The sequence below is a fragment of the Alternaria triticimaculans genome (assembly GCF_023758025.1).
Source record: "Alternaria triticimaculans strain BMP 0046 chromosome Unknown scaffold_5, whole genome shotgun sequence".
In the NCBI taxonomy this organism is placed as follows: Eukaryota; Fungi; Ascomycota; class Dothideomycetes; order Pleosporales; family Pleosporaceae; genus Alternaria; species Alternaria triticimaculans.
The window spans coordinates 868863-889515 of record NW_026055962.1 but is presented as its reverse complement, the minus strand read 5'-3'; the positions used below and the strand labels follow the sequence as shown (position 1 = coordinate 889515).

The window sequence follows — 20653 nt, the reverse complement described above, 5'->3', positions numbered from 1 at the left end:
TTGTATGATCATGCAAACCAGCTTTATTGTACGCCAAGTTTCGACGAGGTTGCACAGGGTTCAGATATGAACGAGCATTGAAGGATCGAACTGAAGCATGTATATTGAAAACGTGACCAACTCGACGTCTATGTTGTACAAAAGGTACATAGTACAAGAGATTGGTATCTCGTAGATGTCGTACCACTATTGACTGCTCTCCCCACCCAGCCGCTTCTCGGCTCGATGGGATCCGGCCGCATTATGCCCATGCTAACGTAGGAAACGGAATCACTCTGGGTGTGCGCTTATTTGTCGGTTATGCCGAGGAGTGTGTTGAGGTCGGCGTTGGGGTCTTTCGGGTCTGCGATGGCTGTTTGGTTGTCAGTAAATGTTCCGCTCTATCATACACATGGCCAAGTTGGGAATTTTGACATGTGTCGTCGGTCTGACGTACCGCCTGATGACTTTGGCTGTTCTGAGGGGTGGTCCCGTGCCCATTGTTGCTTTGCTTGCCTGATCAACGACTCCTTGTGCTCCCAGTCCTTCTGTGCGGCCTTTGCCCTATCGGCGGCGGATAATGAGAGCTGGTGGTAGGCACCGTAGAAGACGCCGAATCCGAGGGCGGACCATCGGAGGACCTGTAAATACCACTATTAGCCTGGTTGTTCCATCTCTAGAGCTAGCGGAAGGCCCAAACGGTCGTGCTAGAGACCTTGGCAAGCGCTTCGAGGGGCAGAGCGTACGTTGACACCGACGGAAGTGGACATGGTGAGGGTCGTGCGAGGACTTGCGATAGGCGTTATCGAGCTCGTATATGTCCAATGGCAGGTATTCCGGACGAGCGATGAAAAGGCACCGCTGCAGGGGATCCGGAGAGTCGGGACGAGGGCGTCGGGGCGGATGCGAGATGTTGGGCGTTGAGCTGTGAAAGTTGAGGTTGGCTGGCGCAAGATTTGGTCGGGATCGCTGGCTGCGAGCTAGTGCGTCCCTGAACCACCACCGCTTGGCGCGACAGCATCACCCGACGCGCCTGCCTTTGTGTACATTGCACCTGCCTTTGTCTGTGGATAGTTGACGGCGGGGAGGAAACAGCCCCTGGACACACGACGCAGCTCAGGTCTTCTACCACAGCGCCGACACATACCCGACCAAGCATCCCACCTCGCACGCCTCCGCCATGGAGTCGACAATGCAGCAGCGGCGCGATGAGATTCTCGCAAAGAAGGCCAAGTTGGCCGAGCTCAAGCGCCAGCGAGAACTGAGGAAGGCCGAGTCAGCCAGCAGGCAATCTGCAACTGGTAGTCCTCTAGGAGAAGTAGGCTACATATCCAATTGCATCTAATCAGTGACTGACTAACATTCCAGGTTCTCTCGCCAACACCACGACGCAGCGAAGACCTTGACCGCAGAACCGACGTCACCAACCTCATCAATAGCATCCTTGGGGAGAGTAGACCCGGTTCTACACAGCCTGGCTCCCCGGCAGGCGCAGGACGACCAACCCGCCCGACATCGGTAGTCAGCGCAGGCCAACTGAGCAGCGACAATGAAGGATCCACGGGCTTCCCATCCCTTACTGGCATGGTTGACCGAGAGATGCAGACTCTCTCGCTTGCTCCGCTAGCGACAGTCTACGAGGCCGACGGCCAGGTCACCAACGAGGTCAAGAAGGAGAAGGAGATCATCACATACAGCAAAGGTGTACAAGCAAGCATAGAGTGGACCCCGTCGAAAGACCGAGGCATTGGGGGAAGCGACACGGAGCGCGACGAGAGCCCTACGCGGTCACCCAAGAGCAAGAGGCTGAGCCGGAGACAGAAGGAGAGGGACGAGGAGATCCGAGCGCAGCTGCGCAAGGAAATCGAGGAGGAGCTCAAGGTCCTGCAGCAAGCGCCCGAAGAGGGTGCACAACAACCAGGGTCAGAAGAGAACTTCCCGTTCAAGACCCTCACAAATGAAGAATTGACGGCTGTCGAGAACTCGGAGGAGTTCATCGGCTTCGTCGAGCGCAGCACGAAAGTGCTGGAGCGAGCGCTTGACCAACAACTTGGCTACGACATTTTGGCAGACTACGCAAATGGTGGTGTAGACGTCGACGATGACGATGAGGGTTACGGTTCAAGTGGAGGCAAGAAGGGTCGCCGCATCAAGGAGATTGCACAGTTCTGGGATGAGCGTTGGAGCAAGAAGAGGATGATTTCAGATCTGGGCTTCTCAACAAAGGTATGGAGTGCAGTGACGTCTGGCGATTGTGACACTGACATGCTTCACAGTTCCCAGAACTCGTCCTTGCCTCGTACACCAAGAACCCGTCCGCTCCACACGATCCTGACGGTCTCGTACAAGTATGGAACCTGCACATGCACGATCGACCCGAGTACATCTTCCATGCGCAGTCCGATATCCTTACCGCCAAGTTCTCCCCGTTTCACCCAAATCTCATCGTTGGGGGCGCCTACTCAGGGCAAGTGCTGCTATGGGACACTCGCGCGAAGTCAGCACCAGTGCAGAAGACACCGCTCACTGGCTCGGGTCACACACATCCCGTCTACTCGTTAGACATTGTCGGAACGCAGAACGCAAACAACATCATCTCGTGTTCGACGGATGGTGTTGTGTGTGGATGGACTGTTGACATGCTTTCACAACCCCAAGAGTTCCTTGAATTGACATCACCACCGCCAGCCAAGACAGACGATATGGCAGTGACCAGCATAGCCTTCCCGCAATCGGATCCAACTTACTTCCTCGCAGGCACAGAAGAGGGTACCATTTACCCATGCCATCGCTATGACCGAGCCGGTGCGAAAGCAGGTGTAGACGGCCGCGTAAAGTACGCTGGCCATGCTGCGCCCGTTATGAGTCTAGACTTCCATCCCGCCAAGGGTCAGATCGATCTAGGGGACCTTGTTCTCTCGTCGAGTGTCGACTGGAGCGTCAAGCTTTGGAAGGTCCGCCCGCCGGCCGCTACAGGCGCTACCAACCCGACACTTCCTGGTGCAACGCAACAAGTAACACCCGTTCTCGACATTGCACGCGAAGATCTCGTTTATGACGTTCGATGGTCGCCTGTCAAACCCTCCGTCTTCGCGCTTGTCGACGGAGCGGGAAGTCTCGAAGTCTGGGATATCAACGTAGATGTCGAGGTTCCTGTTCAATCGGTCAAGCCCAGTGACGGTAAGCGTGGCGCGTTTACGAACATGCCAACTGGTCTTGGCTACATGAACAGGAGTCTGAACAAGTTGGCATGGGAGAGGAACGAAGGGCGCAGAGTTGCAGTGGGAGGCATGGACGGCGTCGTCACCATCTTCGAAGTGGGCGATGATCTTGGAGGTGTCCAGACACGTAGCGAGGAGTGGAGTGGCGTCAAGAGGTTGGTAAACCGGTTGGAAGGTCACGGTGATGGTACCAACGGGAAGTAAGATTCTATTGAATGTCTCTCAATGGACACTTCCAGGGCCTGGAGGACGGTTGTGGCAGTGCTTCAATACCCATTTCTTTTCAGCGGAGCATCATTCTGGAGTCGGCAGTTCACTTTCTACCATACCCCAAGCATCACAAATCCACATTCTATACAGAGTACACGGGCCCAGAACACTACAGGTGTGGCGGTGCATCGACGCTCGTAGCACTATTGCGCACGTCAATTATCCTAGCTCGACGCGTTCTCGTCTCACAAACGGTGATCATGCCCAAACTTATGGTCTCCACGTTGCGATTTCATCAGGGCAGCCCGTTAGCGCACGAGGCTAAAGTTCTCCCCACCAGTTAAAACTCACGGATCCCCTGGTTTACCCAGCCACAGGTAAGCCGCACCTCCACACCTACATCATCGATGGCCAACAGGTTTCCTATCGCGAGACGGGTGCTCGGAACAGAGCATTGCATAGATGGGTCGGTGTCCCCGCTTCTGCCGGTGCAGGATCAACGAATGGAACGCCCTGTTACCGCCACTTCGCAAGCCTGATGAAAGTAGGTCTGGCTAGTACGTTAAAGCGCTGATGGTGCTGTCGCTTCAACCGGGTCCGTTCATCCGTCAACCACGCTTCTGACGATGCTTGGTGTCCTGCTCAAGCTTGTGCCGGCGTTGCGATGGCCCATTGTTTCGGCTGGTCAGGGCGCGAACCATGAACAGATGTAATTATGCATTCTCAACCGCGAATTGGTCAACAGGAGCGAAGTTTACTGACATTGACCAATCTAGTGCAATAACTTCCTGCATATCCGCCGTTAAGGGCTACTTTCCCTGCAATACCACCCCGATTCCCGACTATACGTGCCTGTGCGAACAGTACCTATGGCGCGTCTCATGCTTCGACAACCACGCGTCGCATCCAATATCGCACCCGGATCGTTCGATCGCCGAGAGTTATACGAGCGAGTATTGTCTTGCGGCAGGTAGCATTGGCGCGGAGGAAGTACGGAGGAACCATCAACGCCAACGGAGGCAGATTGGCGACCTGTTGTCCAGCATTGTTGGCGATGTCTCCTCAGTGCTGTCGAGCAATGGCGTTACGGTGCCTACAGCTGTCATTGAGAGCGTAGCGGGCAGTGTGGTGAATGCTTTACCAACACCTGCGAATCCTACGAGCATTGCGGCTGAAATCACGGCAACGAGTGCAACAGAGGAGGCAAGCAGTACAGCGAGGAGCACCGGACCGACAACAACAGAGGCATCGTCAACTGCGGGCGCAGCTTTAAGCACCGCATCGGAAGAGCCAACGTCGTCGAGTGCAGCTGCCGCAGGCGCATCATCCTCAGATTCAAGTTCCGGTCCCTCAACAGGTCTAATCGCTGGCGTGGTAGTAGGAGGGGTCGCAGCTCTGGCCCTAATTGGCATATTCGTCCTCCTTCTCCTCCGTCACCGGAAGAAGAAATCCAGAAGCGCGGTTTTGAACGACAAAGAGGCCAGCCCAGCAGCATCTTCTTCGTCTGACCACTCCCCACCAACGAACAGCGCATACACCCATATTCCGCACCCAAACACGTATTCTACCACTACTACCCTTCCTACGCAAACCGACAGGTCTTCAACACAACCAACAACAATGATGTCTCCCGTATCCCCTATGGAGTCTGGAAGCCAGGCACCATGGGCATCAACATCAACCTTTGGAGGCACAGCAGCAATGGGAGCCGGTGCCGGCGCCGTCGCTGCACGTCACTCTCTATCTAGCTCTACCCCAGCACCCAGATACTCCGACGAGAAACCAGCACAACAACACCAATATATCGATTCAAAGATACCAGAAAGCAACGAGATGCCGACCAGTGCCAACGTCTGGGAAATCGACGGCAGAGAGATGCCGCCGCCCAGCGAGTTGGATGCGGGGAAGAGAGATGGGTTAAACTTGGGCGATGTAGGCAGTAATACACAGGGACAAGGACGGGTTCAGCAACAAGAGTATGTTGCGTATAGTCCACCTCGCGTGGAGCATGCGCAGAATGGCGAGTTTTTAGGCAATAGACCGGTTGGTCAGGCTCTTTGAGTAGGTTGATTGCACAACGAATTTATGAGTTTCTTATGCAATACTTTGGAGTTCTCATTCCGACTATGCTGTCGACGAGTCTTTTGTCGAATTTTGAACCTATCAAGATTACAAGTCATCGTACGAACTGGGGAATTCCATGTCCAAGCCATAGTCCTGAAATGCCCAATCTAACTGAGAGTACGATGCATCGAAGCTTGGCCAGATGTCGGTGAGATACCTTTGGAAAGCCTCATCGCTATATAGAACTCCTATCTGGTCCGTGACAGCATCAGTGTTGGCGGGTATGGCCAGAGTTGAGACTGTGCTGTTGGATATGGTAGTACCACCTCGATGCGCGTCTCGCAAGCTATCGTGTGCACCATCGCTTATCAGTCTGCAAAGCCGCTTTGCAAGCTTGGCCACGCCTCTCACACTAGTCCATCGCTCACTGAGGTCATCGAGGGCGTCGCAGCATTGGCGAAGGTCCTCTCTTGCTTTGCCAATGTCTCTTACACGATCGTGCAAAGCGCGGTAGATGACCGTTGTGGACATGGACATGGCATAAGGAACTAGCGGAAGCGGAGGAAGGCCTTCGCATCCTTCACGAGAGACTATCTCGAGAACTCTATCCGCGGATTTGAGGCGCCTATTGTACTGTTCGGTGTCGGGTCCGCTATAGCGACAGGATAGCATGGCGGCAACATGATACCATGTCTCCAGATATACTGCTGCTTTAAGTTGATTGAAGAGCCAAATTGATAAGTATCTTACCTCGATGCGACATGTGGAACTGATCGAAATTACTCCCACCCGTAATTTCTGACAGCGAAGGGAAATCCTAGCAACTATCGACCGCCGCTGTGGTGCCAGCTTTGTAAGCTCTAGTCGCAGTAGTCATGAGGTCTCCGAGAGCAAGGGCGACAGACATGATTTGAGAGCGATAGTCATCTCTCTTCGGTATTATACGTTCAACACCAATATCTGCATCATCGATGAAGAAGGGTGCTGCTGCCATGATGGGTTTACCAAGGCGGTCAAAGTTCCGCAGTGACCACCACAAATACTTGCATTCGTCGTTGTCAGGGTTGCCAGATATCTTCAGGTGTATGCACATTGACCACGCTTCGCAGATAGCCTGTGACAGGTAACTAGAGGCACGGTCCACGCCGGCTAATCCATCGTTATGTAGGTGCATCAGTGCTAGGATCTGGATCTTGACGATGCGATTAGGTTCCAAGTCTGCTTTAATGGCAGCATCTAGTCCAGCTAGAAGCTTTGATGCAAAGTCTAGAGGTCTGAGTAGAGGCCCGGAGTCAGTCAGTTGTAGGAAAGGAGCAGCGTGTTTTGTTTTGCAGACGACAAGGCATATTGCCCGGACTAAGTAGATGGATGCTTGTCCGTTGCTGTGGTCGCGGAAGACAGCAGCGCCATCCGTAATGGGAGTGAGATCATTTAACGTGGAAATGTATAAGGGCAAGAGGGCGTCCGTTGTGGTTTTAGGTAGTGATGTGAAAGCTCCTTCTTCCTCGAGATATTTTCGATACGACTCGGATAGGCTCGGCGTGGTGGTCCGGATCTTATGTTGCTCGTACCACTTCAGTCGGCGCTGTGCTTCGAATGCGGCGGAAGAAGTGAGTACCATAGCTTGTGGCGTAGGTTGAGATGATGTCGCATGTGTTGTCTGAGTTAAGGCGCTTGATCTTGGCTCAGCATCTTCTGATAGAGCTGCGAGGACGGATTCAGGGTTGTATTCGCTCACGCGACCGGGGCTTGGGATCGAATCGCCGCTGTCAGTATATAGGTAGGGCTCTTGCACTCGACTTCCTATTCCGCAAGTTCGCTCCTTCCTTCGATATCCGCGGTCCTCAAAATGGTAACATCGTTTCTTGCGTGACCGACAAGTGGAGCATGCTGCAGCCGTCCGTTTCCTCGGTGCTTTCCCTCCCGAGTGCCATACAATCTCCATGTTTGCAGCAGGATTCCAGAGCCATGAGCCGATCGAAGTGTGTGACAAGCGGGAGCAGTGTCAATGTGCTACCTACACTCTCCACACTCCGCTGCTCCACATAAACACCTGCAACGAAAGACCCGATTACTGGACACCATCAACTTGTTTCTCTACGAAGACCTCTGATTTGATGCTCTACTGTTAACGATGCATAGTACCAATTCACCTTGAATCATGCAGACTCAAGGAAGATGTCGTATAAAGATGGGTGTAGGGCCACTCTTGCTGTCGCCAGTTCCATATCCAAGCACCATTATATTCTACTTCTAGGTATTCAAGCCTCTTCCCTGAAGCCATGACTTCTCCACAGATCAAGCGCTATGTCATTGTGGGCATGGGCGTTAGATCCGCGTTCTACTACCAAAGCATCATCCAAGACTTCAAATCGAGTGCTGCAGTCGTTGGTATATGCGATACCAATGAGACTCGTATGAAGGCTGCAAATGATCGCATTGCTGAGATTGGCGGCGCACGCGTCCCGATGTACAAGGCAGAAGACTTCGACAAGATGGTTAAAGAGCAAAAGGCCGACGTCGTCATCGTCACCACCATCGACAAGTTCCACCACGTATATTGCATCCGCGCAATGGAGCTGGGTTGCGACGCGATTACCGAGAAACCGATGACTATCGACGAAGAGAAACTGCAAGCGATGATCGATGCCGAGAAGAGGACAGGCAAGCAAGTTCGTGTTCTCTTCAACTATCGATACGCACCTCACCACACGAAGCTACGCGAGCTTGTCGATTCCGGAGTCATTGGTGAAATCTCGACAGTACACATGGACTGGATTCTGGATTGCACACATGGATCTGACTTCATGCGACGATGGCATCGAAACAAAGACACCAGTGGTGGTATCCAGATGCACAAGTCCATTCATCACTTCGACCTGGTACATTACTGGCTGAATACGGAACCCGAGATGGTCTACTGCGTCGGTAGCTTACGTTTCTACGGTAGAGAAAACGCTGAGCGACGTGGAGAGAAGAACCTAGGCGAACGCTATCTCAACAACGAGGCTGCGAAACACGACCCGTTTGCCATTCATATCGACCAAAACGCCCAACTGAAGAAGTTATATCTCGAAGCTGAGCACGAGGACGGCTACATCCGTGACCGCAACTGCTTCGCTGACGGCATCACCATCGAAGACAATCTCTCCATGATTATCAAATACAAGAATAAAGCCGTCATGACCTACAACACATATGCATATGCGCCGTGGGAGGGATATCGCTGCGTGTTCAATGGTAGCAAGGGCCGCATCGAGATAAATGTCGTTGAGGGCGGATACTCAGCGGGTGGAGAAACTGTCACCAACGAAGGGCTGGGTGAGCTTGAAGCAAACTACATCCAGGGTGGCGTGGAGAAGACAAACATTGTGGTGTATCCCTTGTGGGGACAGCCTTATGTCGTTGATGTTGTCAAGAGCGAAGGCGGCCACGGAGGAGGCGACCCCCTGCTTCTTCGAGATGTAATCGCTACCAGTGATGGTGAAGACAGCTTCAAACGAGCTGCGTACATCCGTGATGGCGGTAATGCTGTCCTTGTCGGTGTTGGTGCAAATCGCTCCATGGAGACCGGCATGCCTGTTCAAGTGCAGGATCTTGTCAAATGGTAGTTGAGCTCTTTCCTGGCAGAAGTTTTGATGAATAGAGATGGATTTGACTCCTAGTAAGCTGTCCGTAGTGCAATTGCAACTGTTGTCGTAAGATTCTGATGACTGGTTGGTGTCTTGGTTTCCGATGGTAGATCTCAACGCCACAGCAAGCCACCAGCATCTTCGTAACATACACTTCTCCCACAATAGAAATGAGTGCATATCACACTGCAGAATGTTGCGCGTCTTTTCGGCATCGCAATGTCGGGGTCCGGCAGTGGTTCGCGTGCGGCAGCATTGCGGAGACCCGAACGAGACAGCACTAAGCCTTCCCGACCAATCAGACACCTCCCGTCCGGACTGATAGCCTATCAGAAACCAGGAGGCTGGCTGTCTCACCACGTTAACGCGATACGCATCGCTGTTTGTGCTGGAAACTTACGTCAGACTTGTGAGTACTACACGCTCAATACGGCAATTTCTGGGTGGATAGTGATGATCCGGAGTATCGGGATGAGCGCAGGGTCCCCTGGCATCCAAGTAAAAAGAAGCCATCGCCGTGAAGCTTGAAACCCTGTCACTCAGTTTACGCATCTCAAGAAACAACCTACACAAGCTTCAAGCGTCGAGGAAAGACAGCAACGAGTTTCAAGACATACCGAGCAAACACCGCCAATATGCGCAAATCCTCCCTCCGAAAGACGACTCTCCTCTCCCTCCTCGGCATCTCGTCCGCGACAACACAGTCATGGGGCGAGCCCTTCGCCGTCAAACCCGCAGCGGAAACATCAACAGAGAACCTGCTCCCATCCGCGTCTCCAACTCCGTCATGGGGTGACGCCTTTACCGTCGACAACAGCGTCAGTACACCAGCGAGCTCGCTCCCAACATCATTAGCTGGAGCACCGGGTCTAGCAGTCGATACAGCATCACCTGTACCTTCTAACACAGTGACCGAAGATGTTACAGTGATCACTGGTATTCAAAGTGCTGTTGGTTCGAGGACTGCGAGCTTTGATGAAAGTGCTAGTTCGCAGAGTGTAACGGGCACGGGGAGTGTAGGAGGCAGTACAGAGAGCGCTACGGGTGCATCAAGCCTTGTGGAGGCTACCGGTGCTGCGGTTCACGTGAGAGGTCTTAAGAAGATGGGTTTTGCGGGGGCGATGGCTGGGGCTGCGGGAGTGCTATTTATGTAAAGTGAAGAGAAGAGGGGGGGACATTGTGAGGAGGGGTAATGTGCTCAGCGGGCGAATTTTCTTGGATAGAAAGAGTGTTGGAAAGTCGACACCAGGTGTTTGGGTACAGACACGGGACGTTTTGGGCCAACACTTGGACTGAGAAAGAGCTACCAGAGTGAAGGAAGAGAGCGGTAGGACCTTAACGATTAATGGGAGGTTAAATGACGGTATTACGCAAAGATAGAAAAAAGGTCGAGTTTGCGGATACCATGACATGGCACCAGCTATGTGGCTACACGATTCTAGCTACGAGCATGAAAGAGCTGACTAGTTTCTTTACAAGAAATATGATGTGATGGAGTTTGTTCAACTCAACTCAGCTCTCCCTGGCGTTCTCGTGATCGTCGTTGCAGCAACGGTCCTGATATCCAAGTCAAGCTAGAGTCAACGTGTTAGGTAAAAGCGAAGGTTAACGATATGTTGACAACCTGGTCATAATACCGAAGTACGAGCGAATGCAACAATGTCGGTTATCCCAAGCGAGAGAAACGGCTACGTAAGCATTGAGGCATTTAATGATGCCCAACATTAGACTGCAGCCTCCGCGTATGGCGCGGACTGAGGAATGGCGAAAGGCTTGCAGGATCAAGAGTACTTTGAACGGTGAGCCTAAGCAAAGGCGAAGACTCACCATACTGTTCAAGGCTCGGCTTCAGCTGCGCTTCATTAGTTCCCAGTTCGCGACCGCTCTACGATCGATTCAAGCCTTTTTGGTTAGTCTCTCTTGTGATTACAAGCTAAATATATCTTTCAGCGCCGCCGTATTGGCAAGAAGGACCTTTGAAATTTTCGGTATGCAAGGTATCAATCCATCTCTTCCAAAGCTAATAGCATATCAGCCTCGGCCTGGCCGCCACTACTCGGCGCTAGCGTGTGCAAGCCGTGGCAAGTCCTGGTTCGATCAAAATGCTGTTGGCCGCGTGATACAAGACATTTGACGCGCAACACACGGCAGCAGGCAGTGCTACATGTCTACTCTCTTTTGGGTTGGTAGGCGGGTGGCTTGCTTGGTAGGCTTGCGCAGTACTTGTAGTTAGTGATGGTGGAACTCGGTGTACGCCGGCTGGTTAGAAACTAGCTGATGGTGGCGATGCGGGTGCTGCTGCTGCTGTTCGCGTCCTTGGGGTTGTGTGCTTGTCAAGACGCAACAGAATGCTGAACCCTTCGCGCGATATATGCGACGGAGAAGAGAGAAATGCTGAGGTGTAGTTACGGTGTGGCAATGAGCAGCGGGTTCTTGCAACTTGCTTGATGCATCTGTGGAGAGGTGGGGAACAATCCCGCTGTGGGGTCACCTGGTCAGTCAACCACAGTTTTTCCTGGCGCGACGAACGACAAGATGCGATCGTCAACTCCGCGTTTCAGGTTCTTGACACGCGCCAAACGCGACGTCATGTTACGCACACGCCAAAGAGTGATTGACCCCAGTACCTACTGTGTACTACCAGGTTGCTGTGATAGACATGCGGGGATAGCGCGCATGCGACGCATAATGACAGCTTCGTACCACGGTACCGTTGAGACATGATGGATGCGGTACCACGCGGATGATTGATTGTGACGTCTGTGCTACGATGATAGAGATCTTCCAAGCATTGCGGAAGTAACAAAAGAAGCAGGGAAGCGGAACGGATGTTTCACGGTAAGTGCGCATAGGTCGAAGCACCTATGCTCGCACAAGCAAAACTACATCCGATTCATCATGAGACGAGAGGCATGGTGTCATTGCGCGCATCACTTGCAAGATCATGGATGAGTAGGCAAATGCTTCCATATTATCATTTTCTGCTACGTCTATACAAGCTCTTTGCATAGCGTTCCCATCGGATACACCAATCACGGATGCCAATACTCGCGTGACTCAAATTGACAATAGATGCTAGAGGGGATTCCCACAGATTCTAATGCTAACATGTCGTAAAAGGACAATTATAGTATAAGGTCGTGAAGGGAAACGCTTATGCGAAGTAAGCGAAAGCGGCGGCGGCACCGAGCATGGCAGCGACGGGGCTGCGGATATTGGCACCAGAGTCAGTGACCTCAGGGAGACTGGCGCTGCCAGTGGCAGAGCCGGAAGAAGAGCGGGTAAGAGTGGCAGAGGTGACGGTGGAGTTGACGCCAGCGGAGGGGCTGATGGTGGCGGAAGCAGAGGCAGCGCTGGTGATCATGCTGGACTTGGCGCTCTCAATAGCGCTGCTGAGGGCAGCAGAGGCGGAAGAAGCGGCAGATGCGGTAGCGGACGAAGCAGAGGCCATGGCGGAGGAGACGGCAGAGGAGACAGGGGAGTCATCCTCCTCAGCACCACCAGAGAGGGGGAACTGGGCGGAGTAGTTGATGGTGGTTCCCTGCTGGATCTGGAGAGCGTAGTCGGGCTCGTTGACGAGAGACTTGGTTGGGGTCCACTCGAACTTTCCACCGGTAGCGGAAGCTAGAGTTCTGTTAGAATTGAAAAATCATATCATAGTCAAATTGGGTACATACTGGTAAGAGTGGCAACGGTGTCGAGGTCAGTGGACTGTCCCTGGCGGAGGATGAAGGTGGTGGGGGTGTCGTCCGCGGGGGAGTAGGTGATGGTGTAGGTCTGGCCAGCAACAACACCCTCAGCAGGGAAGTCGTTGATCTCGAGGGCAGCGACGGCGGCAGCGAAGGCCGCGGCGGAAAGGATGGTCTCGAAGAAGCGCATGGTGACGGTAGTTGGATTGGTGATTAGGGTATTAGAACTGTAGTAGCTGTATGGGTATATGTAGTTGGATAAAGAACGAGTGACTGTGTACAGCGATAGTGCGACGTGGGAGTGAAGAAGGAAAGACGACGGTGGGCGACGGGGTGTAATAAAGAATACGCTGACACCCAACGGCTACCTGGACCGGATCGAGACGCCAAAGCAACGGCAGAAGATGCAAAATTGCCGGACGAAAGCAGTATAGCTCGCTCTGGAGCTAATGGATGAGGATGCTCATGCGCCCAATCGGCCGTTCGCCAGTGAGACGCTTGGCCAGGAGCCCCCTTTTCCCTCTGTTCGCACAGCCCTCGAGGCATCTCGCCTAGGATCATAGCGAGCGTCTAGCCCAGGAGCCACTCACCGACGATGCATCCCGGCGCATGAGGAGCACACCAACGGCCGCCGTGCCACGATGCTAAGCTGTTTGGAGGTTAGAAGGCAGCCACCCAATAATCCGGGGAAAATTCAGGGGCCTTGCTGCCATCCTGCTGCCGCATAACCGCGCAGGAACACGAGGTGTCGACGTAGACTACAAAAAGATGGTGACAGACTGTCGCTCGAGATTTGGATGTTGAGTAAAGTTGCCGGCGCAAACTACAGGCGTCGAAGCTGTACCTGCATTGGCGCCAAGGTCTCCCCTGCTTACTCGGCCACCCCCGGCACCTGCCATCTTCTGTAACTTTGCTCGCCTAACATGTCAGCTCCACCACCACCTCATGCGAACGCCGGTCTCGCACATGACCTTAACCGCCGGGGGCGACGTCATCCTCTACCAGGGCGACTCCAATCGACGCCTTGATCTCCCCCTATCGATATGCGCCGACATGACTGCGATCTACGACCTTCCCTGGAAGACTTTGCCAGCCTAGGGGCGAGACTTGGTCGGTGCGACACCGGTGATGAGCCTACGGTTTTAGCACGGAGCCGATGGGTCTGCAGACGGCCCGAGATTTGGGCCCCACCCAAAGGAGATTTGACTGTGGGCTGGCCTTGACGAAAACGGCCGGCAGCAAGATGCAAAGTTGGAGAATGAAGCGGTGACTATCGTGCAAAAAATCATATCGCAGCTGGTAGATGCATATGCGCATTGGACATGTCAGAGCGGCATTTCGAGCAGGATCATGCCGTCTGCGCACATCTTAGCAGCATGCGCCTATTGCTTATGGTAAGCTGGATCATGTTATTATTACATTCTTCTAGACAATCGCATGCACGCCCAGCATCGGCAATGTTGGGACCAAGGACGACAAGAAAGTTACTGAAACGCAAATGACCGGCATTAATTGGACGATGTCATATGTGTATGGATGTAGAGAGTATCCTGTAGGGCGTACATGTCGCTGACAGCAACCTGCGGCATCGATCTCACTACATACAAGGGAAAACTTGAATGAGGTTGTGCTAGAGACAGGGAAGCAGCACGCATGCTGAACAGGTCTGCAGCCTACATGAAGATGAAAACATGCAAAGTCGGTGAACTAACGTCGACGTAGGCTCCAGGGCGTTAAGTGTTTTCCTTGAATAGGGTTATCTCATCGTGCTGCAGGCTCCTTACTTGTGTAATACGCTGCTTGTGCATCTAAAGGGCTGGCACCTTATACAAAAAAAAGCTGAACAGATCTGCAGCCTACATCAACATAAAAACGTGTAAAGTAGATAATTCAAAGTCAATGTAGGCTCCAGGGTGTTTGAATTTCTTCTTGAATAAGGTGCTAGTGTGGTTGTGAAAGCTGGAGCGAGCACACGACACAAGTCATGAATAATGTAGACGTAGAGAAGAACTCCATTTACTAAGGAAGATCGTTGATGATCCTCATAACCCTCTTCAGATACGTGTGGTGCATCTGGCTTCACCGCACTTTTCAAGCATGAAGATGACCCACGTGGTCATAGACGCAAATCCACCATATCCACGAACTTGAGCATGCCATGTCATATCCCATCCGTCTGCTCAAACACAAGGCCGGATGCTTCAGGTGAATACATCCTCTTCCCACTTCTTCTCTCTCTTGATGAACTCCTCAGCATCATCGGGGAAGTCCTCTTCCATGGTGTCCTCCACCGGGGTCTGAGCTTTCTTGCCACGGGACTTGGGGGTCGCCTTCTTCTTAAACGGTGTAGCGTCCTCGGAGCCGGAAGACATGTCCTTTCTCTTCTTAGGGGTTGCCTTGGCGGTTGCTGGGGTAGTCTGCCCTGTACAGTGTTAGTGTTGCGTCGGTAGAAGCCTGACCAGCGTGTAGTGAAGGACTCCAGGGCTGTAAATACTTACCACCCTTCTTGGCCGGTGCCACGGGCTGGAAAGTCTCGCCTTGTTCAGCGCGAGCTTTCAGCTCCTTGGCCTTAGCCGTGATCGTGCGGAACTGATGTTCGAACGAGCTCGCAGTTCGGGTGCCGTCGAGGGCTGACATCATCTCATACTGTGCCTTGGAGATGGTGGTGCTACCTATAGCCATCAGGAGGACAGAGACGCAATCTGCTGGTACCACCTTCTGGCCACTTTCGGTGGAAGCTTTGGGAGGCATGTTGATGATGGTGGTGTCGTGTAAGGGAATGTTGTGATGTGGCTTGAAGAGATGATGCTGGAGAGCGATGGTCGTCTGCAAGGTAGGAAGATTGAACTCGAAGTGTGGTGTCAAGAGAAGAGAGTAGAAAGCCTGAGGAAGAGCTGAAATAGGCAAGCACCTTACTACTGCGCTGGCGTAGCGAGAGAAGTCGCTGTCTAAGCAAAGCGGTGGTGACGGTGAGAGCTTGTGGACCTTTGGACAGGCTCACCACTCACCTTCACCTAGACAAGGTAAGCCCATATCAAACCAGAAGCTGGAGAAAGACCGCGCTTTCCTAGGCCACGCGAAAGTAGGATAATGTAGCCTACCTCTATCCTAGCCATTTAGGTGACTGTCTACATCAGAGTAAGCTGGTGAGAAACTCTGGTGCATGGCGTTATAACGAGGTGAAACGGAGCAAGTACGTGTGCCGATGCAATAGAAGTTCGGATCATCTTATTGTAATCCAAACATCCCTCTTCACACCAATGTGGTGTGTAAGAAGAGGGCGAGGCCCAGACATAGCCATCTTCTAAATGATTTTAGAGGAAGGCTACACACCTGACATGATGACTGGCAGAAAGGAGAGCATATGAAGGCGATGCTACATCTGTACTTCGATCACATATACGCGTTACTAGCTTCCATTCATGCATACAGATTCTAGGTCGCGATGCACTCCAGGCGTCGAGCAACGAATGCAGATTGCGGCCATTGTTTGACGAACACTCTACAAGTCGTTCAGTCTTGCAACACCACATTCTGGTCCACCTGTCCAATCACTGAAAATTGCATGTCGGCCTCATGACACCCTGTGAGCCACCTCTTCGGTCATTGAAGGTTATACGTAGTTTCAAACAACGAACATATCCCGCATCTCGCACGTCAGCTGCCCATGGTCTTTCTATTAGCATTTTCACTAATCATAATCGCCCATCCAAGGCTCGATGCCGATCCATCTACTATCCTCTCTCTCCTGCTCCTTTTGCATCTGCTTGAGCCGCTCCATCTGCAACTCCGAAACAAAACGTAGGCCTCCTTGTGTCGGACCAGCGCGAAGGTTCTCGCATTCAAAGCACTCGCAACACTCTGGCATAAAGAACATAGTTCCGTGACCGCACCTCTTCACCTTCTCGAAGTACCGCTCCAGAGCCTGATCAGGAGTTTCGTCCCTAGGGCAGTTTGGTGTACGGACAGCTGCGTCGTATACATCTTTCAAGGAGTAAACGTTGCTCCAGTATTGCTTGCTGTACATGACGTAGTTGGACTTTCTTTTCACCCCAGCTGTCTTGAGCTGATTCTCCCTCATGTGAAAAAGACCTGCGACATCGCCACCACTAATCGTTATCTGCTTCCCTTGAGTATCTTTGAATCGGGAGCTTTCCGTATCAGAAGCTGCACTGTCCCTCCTTGAAGAGGTGTTTGTCGGCGTTTTCACCGGCTCGGTGCTGGATGCGTGCTCTTTCCAATGTAACAATCCCTTCTTCACGATATGCTCACCGTCCAGGTCCTTGCATGCCTTTGGTGTTCTGAGCATCCAATTAAGGTAGCCCTCATTGCGGCCTTCTTCATGGACCTGCTTCAAAGTCTTTCCCCTGTGCTTTCCAGTCTTAAGGATGTAGTGTGTATATGGGTCGTTCACCGCTCGATTGCGGTACTCCTCATCGGCTTCGTTTTCGAGGGTCTCGTTGGCAGGAACGAAGCTGTTCTTGTTTGGGTTTGATGAATTGCCCCACGCCTTCTTCGGTGTTCGGTAGGGTGGCATCTTCGGTCGCGCAACACAGCGGGTACGATACGGGGGCTAATGCAGAGGCGTCGGCTATAGTGGGGCTTTGGCCGTGCTGGTAAGATCAACCTAACTATGTCATCGTACCAGCTTTCCACAAGGTGTACACGGGTAATAGTATACTTACTGCTCAGAGCGTGTGTCAATGAATTGAATGAAAGCGGTCGAGTTGAAGACAGTTACGAGGTTTATGATTGTTGAGTCTGCGACGCGACCGCGGGACGGAACTGTGCCGCCACGCGAAACCCTGGCTGTGACGTACCCCTGGTTCGTCGCCGATGCTGCAATTGGACACTCGACAGCTGTATACATCAAATTGGTTGTGAGATCGACAAGAATGCTATCTGTAGTTTCTTTGTTTCGCATCGTGCCTATAACTTGGATGCGTCTGGCTAATCAGCGACCTGTCTCTCTGATCACGAAGCATCTTTCCGATCCATAGGAAATGCGGAGGTCAGCAGCCATCGCCGTGACAATCAGGAAGCGGGAGGCATATCGCGACGTTCGTTAGAGGCATAAACCATGAATTCTTACACTCGATAAGAGATCGAGATCCTAGATGTTCATTCTTAACAAAACGACAAGTGCACCCCATTTGAGGGAAAAGGTATACACCTAGCTCGGCGAAGTGCAATTATTTCAAAGGAAGCTTAGAGGGCCACGATGCCTTCAACAATCTACAAACTCAGGTTTTTATAGCAATGTAGACTTTATGGTGCCTGTTAAGATTGCCTTTTGAATGGGGTGAATGCGAGCTTTCTTCGATCATGGCAGTTACCACCGGTGTTTAGGCGCCCGGTCATCGACTTCAGAATGCGTGCTTGTCGCAATGCTCGACTTTGATCTTCTGTTCAATCAAAGTGAGACGTTGAAGCCTAAGGAATGTGTGTAGACGCAATGTTCTCGTGTTGGAAGTGTGATGAGAAGATGAGGGGTAGGAGCATCCATGGATGGGAAGCTTGTTGGCCTTAGCCTAATCGAGCTAGTCAGTCGCGAAACTCACGTTTTCACGCGAGATAACCGCCGTTTTGAGACGCATGACGTCGCACGCTACGCGTCTGAACCCTTTGACTTGAACCCCATCATTCTAACAACACCAACTAAATACCTACCTACTACCTTGCGTCATGTCAGGCGAACCTAAGTCTTCCGTGGTAGCACCGGCAGCTTACTACATTTCGAAGTCGGCTATCTGTACCAACAGCAAAGGCGAGAGCATTGGTAATGGTCTTTTTGCTAACCGAAGGTTTGGTTCAGGCGAAGAGATCGCAAGCTTCACGAGGCCTCTTGTTGCTTCATTGGAGACGGAACGGCTGCTCGATACCTGTGCGAATTGCTACCTCTGGACTGAAGGTTCATCGACTGGAACAAGGTTGTATGTACCGGAAGGCGCAAAAGTGAACAAGTGTGCTGCATGCCAGATATTCCGCTACTGCAGCAAGGTACGTCGAGTTATCTGCGGGTATGTTCGTAAACTAATATGCATCAGGCATGCCAAAAGGACGCATGGAACCGGGGACATAAGCATGAGTGCAAGATGCTGAAGCCAACGGCTGGTAGACCCCTCCCCAAAGCCTTACTTGCATGTATGGAACTCTTCATTAGGCGAAAGCATGGTTTGATTTCCGATGAAGAATGGGAGCTGCTTTGTCGCTTACCTTCGCACATTGACGATTTCAAGCGGAACGGAACCTACGAGAATATCGAACTCATGGCTATGGGTGTCGGTCAGTTCTCGTCGTTGCAAAACCTTTTCGACAAGGACTTTGTTGCAGCGATGTATGGTCGAGTAAGTCTGTGATGGACTCTCCTAACTCTCTCACTGACATGTATAAAGGTAATGTCAAATGCTCTGACACTGATCACACCTACGTTAGATCCTTTGGGTATCATGATCGACCCTACACTCTGCCATATGAATCACTCCTGTAACCCGAACGCATACATCATGATGGACGGTCCGCGAGTAAGCATTCGTACACTCCGACCCATCAAGAAAGACAAAGAAATCTACATTTCGTACATTGATGCTACGAATCCCTACCACAGGCGACAAGAAGAGCTCCAATCCCGCTGGTTCTTTACTTGCCGCTGCGCCCAATGTCAGGAAAAGGCGACTCTCCAGGAAGACAACTGGCTGGTACCATCAAGGCCTGGATGGGTCTTGGGAGCCGAAGTTGCGTCCATGGCAGAAACTCAGGAGAAGTTGTTTGGTCTCTATGCGGAACTCCAAGCAACAGAGAACCCCCTGCTTGTTAGAGCAGCGATCAGGCAAGCACTCAAGATATGCCATGAGGCAATGTTTCTGCCGATTTATCGACAACCATATGCTGCACTCCGCGACGACTTGATTGTGAACTTGCTTTCCGAGGGACGTTATCAGGACGCATGGGCGCAATGTGCAAAGCGGTACAAGTACATTATTCCCAAGCTCTACCCAGTCTCGTTCCACCCAGTCCGGGTAGTACAAACATGGCAGATGGCGATGTTGGCCGCGTACCTAGCAAGTACTCCAGAGGGTGTAGGTGCACCGGAGGTTAACATGGGTCTCATTGCGATGATGCTGGTAAAGCAGGTGTTGAATGTAGCGCACCTGAGTCATGGGCCGGCTAGTGCATTCACAAAGAGCGTGAAGGCCAAAGCGGAAGAGATGACAGAAGAGCTCAAGAGGAGTATAGGAAACGCAAACAGTGATGTCATGAACAGGGAGCTTGAGGTTCAAAGAGACAGGCTGATGGAGATGGGGGATTGGGCTCAGGACGGTCAGATAGAGGAACGGGCAAAGATTCTAACTCTGCACGAGAAAGCCTTCAGTGTATGAGGTGAAAACAATTGGTCAAGCGACCAGAGCTGTTACTAGTGTTTGGTGTTCGTTACTGAATGGCCTGCGAAAATAAACTGCTGCCGATATGTAGTCTCCTATTCACCATGAAGGTGATATCGAGTACTTTCGAACGTCATTCTGGTGAATGTTTGCTAGAAGATACCGTAGTGCGGGAGAGACGGACTCTTTAGACCATCGACCACCGCGGTCGGAGCATTTAGCATATAGACCCACAGCCACCCCGCGCGTGCGTGTTCGTGCTGTAGGCAAGGCATATAAAAGCCCCCATGGCAATTCTACCTCTTAGTCCTCAACAACAATACCATTTTTTACAACTTCAAAAAGCCGACAAGCAGCTCTGATGGCTCTTCGCTTGTTCCTCTTCTTTCAAAACGTCACAGCAAAAGTTTCATGTGCGGCCTGGCGACCCTGGATACCTGCATCCAAACAACCGGTTTATCCAGAAACAAATGCAT

At 52.1% G+C, this 20653-nt stretch overlaps 7 protein-coding genes across 7 annotated transcripts; 3 read left to right on the top strand and 4 right to left on the bottom strand.

Moving 5' to 3' along the window:
* Nucleotides 1-287: 287 nt before the first annotated feature.
* Nucleotides 288-749, bottom strand: J4E78_004614 (uncharacterized protein; the record flags this gene model as incomplete). Its single annotated transcript, XM_049365242.1, has 3 exons — nucleotides 288-352; nucleotides 437-620; nucleotides 726-749. The coding sequence occupies 3 exons, from the start codon at nucleotides 747-749 to the stop codon at nucleotides 288-290; spliced, it is 273 nt and encodes a 90-aa protein (XP_049223043.1).
* A 410-nt stretch (nucleotides 750-1159) lies between these two features.
* On the top strand, nucleotides 1160-3404 carry J4E78_004613 (uncharacterized protein; the record flags this gene model as incomplete). Its single annotated transcript, XM_049365241.1, has 3 exons — nucleotides 1160-1297; nucleotides 1348-2205; nucleotides 2256-3404. The coding sequence occupies 3 exons, from the start codon at nucleotides 1160-1162 to the stop codon at nucleotides 3402-3404; spliced, it is 2145 nt and encodes a 714-aa protein (XP_049223042.1).
* A 4352-nt stretch (nucleotides 3405-7756) lies between these two features.
* J4E78_004612 (uncharacterized protein) lies at nucleotides 7757-9085 on the top strand (the record flags this gene model as incomplete). The annotated part of the gene is made up of 1 exon (XM_049365240.1): nucleotides 7757-9085. One exon carries the CDS (start codon nucleotides 7757-7759, stop codon nucleotides 9083-9085), a length of 1329 nt encoding a protein of 442 aa, XP_049223041.1.
* A 3175-nt stretch (nucleotides 9086-12260) lies between these two features.
* Nucleotides 12261-12985, bottom strand: J4E78_004611 (uncharacterized protein; the record flags this gene model as incomplete). Its single annotated transcript, XM_049365239.1, has 2 exons — nucleotides 12261-12730; nucleotides 12784-12985. 2 exons carry the CDS (start codon nucleotides 12983-12985, stop codon nucleotides 12261-12263), a joined length of 672 nt encoding a protein of 223 aa, XP_049223040.1.
* A 2011-nt stretch (nucleotides 12986-14996) lies between these two features.
* J4E78_004610 (uncharacterized protein) lies at nucleotides 14997-15546 on the bottom strand (the record flags this gene model as incomplete). Its single annotated transcript, XM_049365238.1, has 2 exons — nucleotides 14997-15217; nucleotides 15294-15546. 2 exons carry the CDS (start codon nucleotides 15544-15546, stop codon nucleotides 14997-14999), a joined length of 474 nt encoding a protein of 157 aa, XP_049223039.1.
* Nucleotides 15547-16486: 940 nt separating this feature from the next.
* On the bottom strand, nucleotides 16487-17332 carry J4E78_004609 (uncharacterized protein; the record flags this gene model as incomplete). Its single annotated transcript, XM_049365237.1, has 1 exon — nucleotides 16487-17332. The coding sequence occupies one exon, from the start codon at nucleotides 17330-17332 to the stop codon at nucleotides 16487-16489; it is 846 nt and encodes a 281-aa protein (XP_049223038.1).
* A 1485-nt stretch (nucleotides 17333-18817) lies between these two features.
* J4E78_004608 (uncharacterized protein) lies at nucleotides 18818-20174 on the top strand (the record flags this gene model as incomplete). Its single annotated transcript, XM_049365236.1, is given in 3 exon segments — nucleotides 18818-18823; nucleotides 18843-19142; nucleotides 19191-20174. 3 exon segments carry the CDS (start codon nucleotides 18818-18820, stop codon nucleotides 20172-20174), a joined length of 1290 nt encoding a protein of 429 aa, XP_049223037.1.
* Nucleotides 20175-20653: the final 479 nt, after the last annotated feature.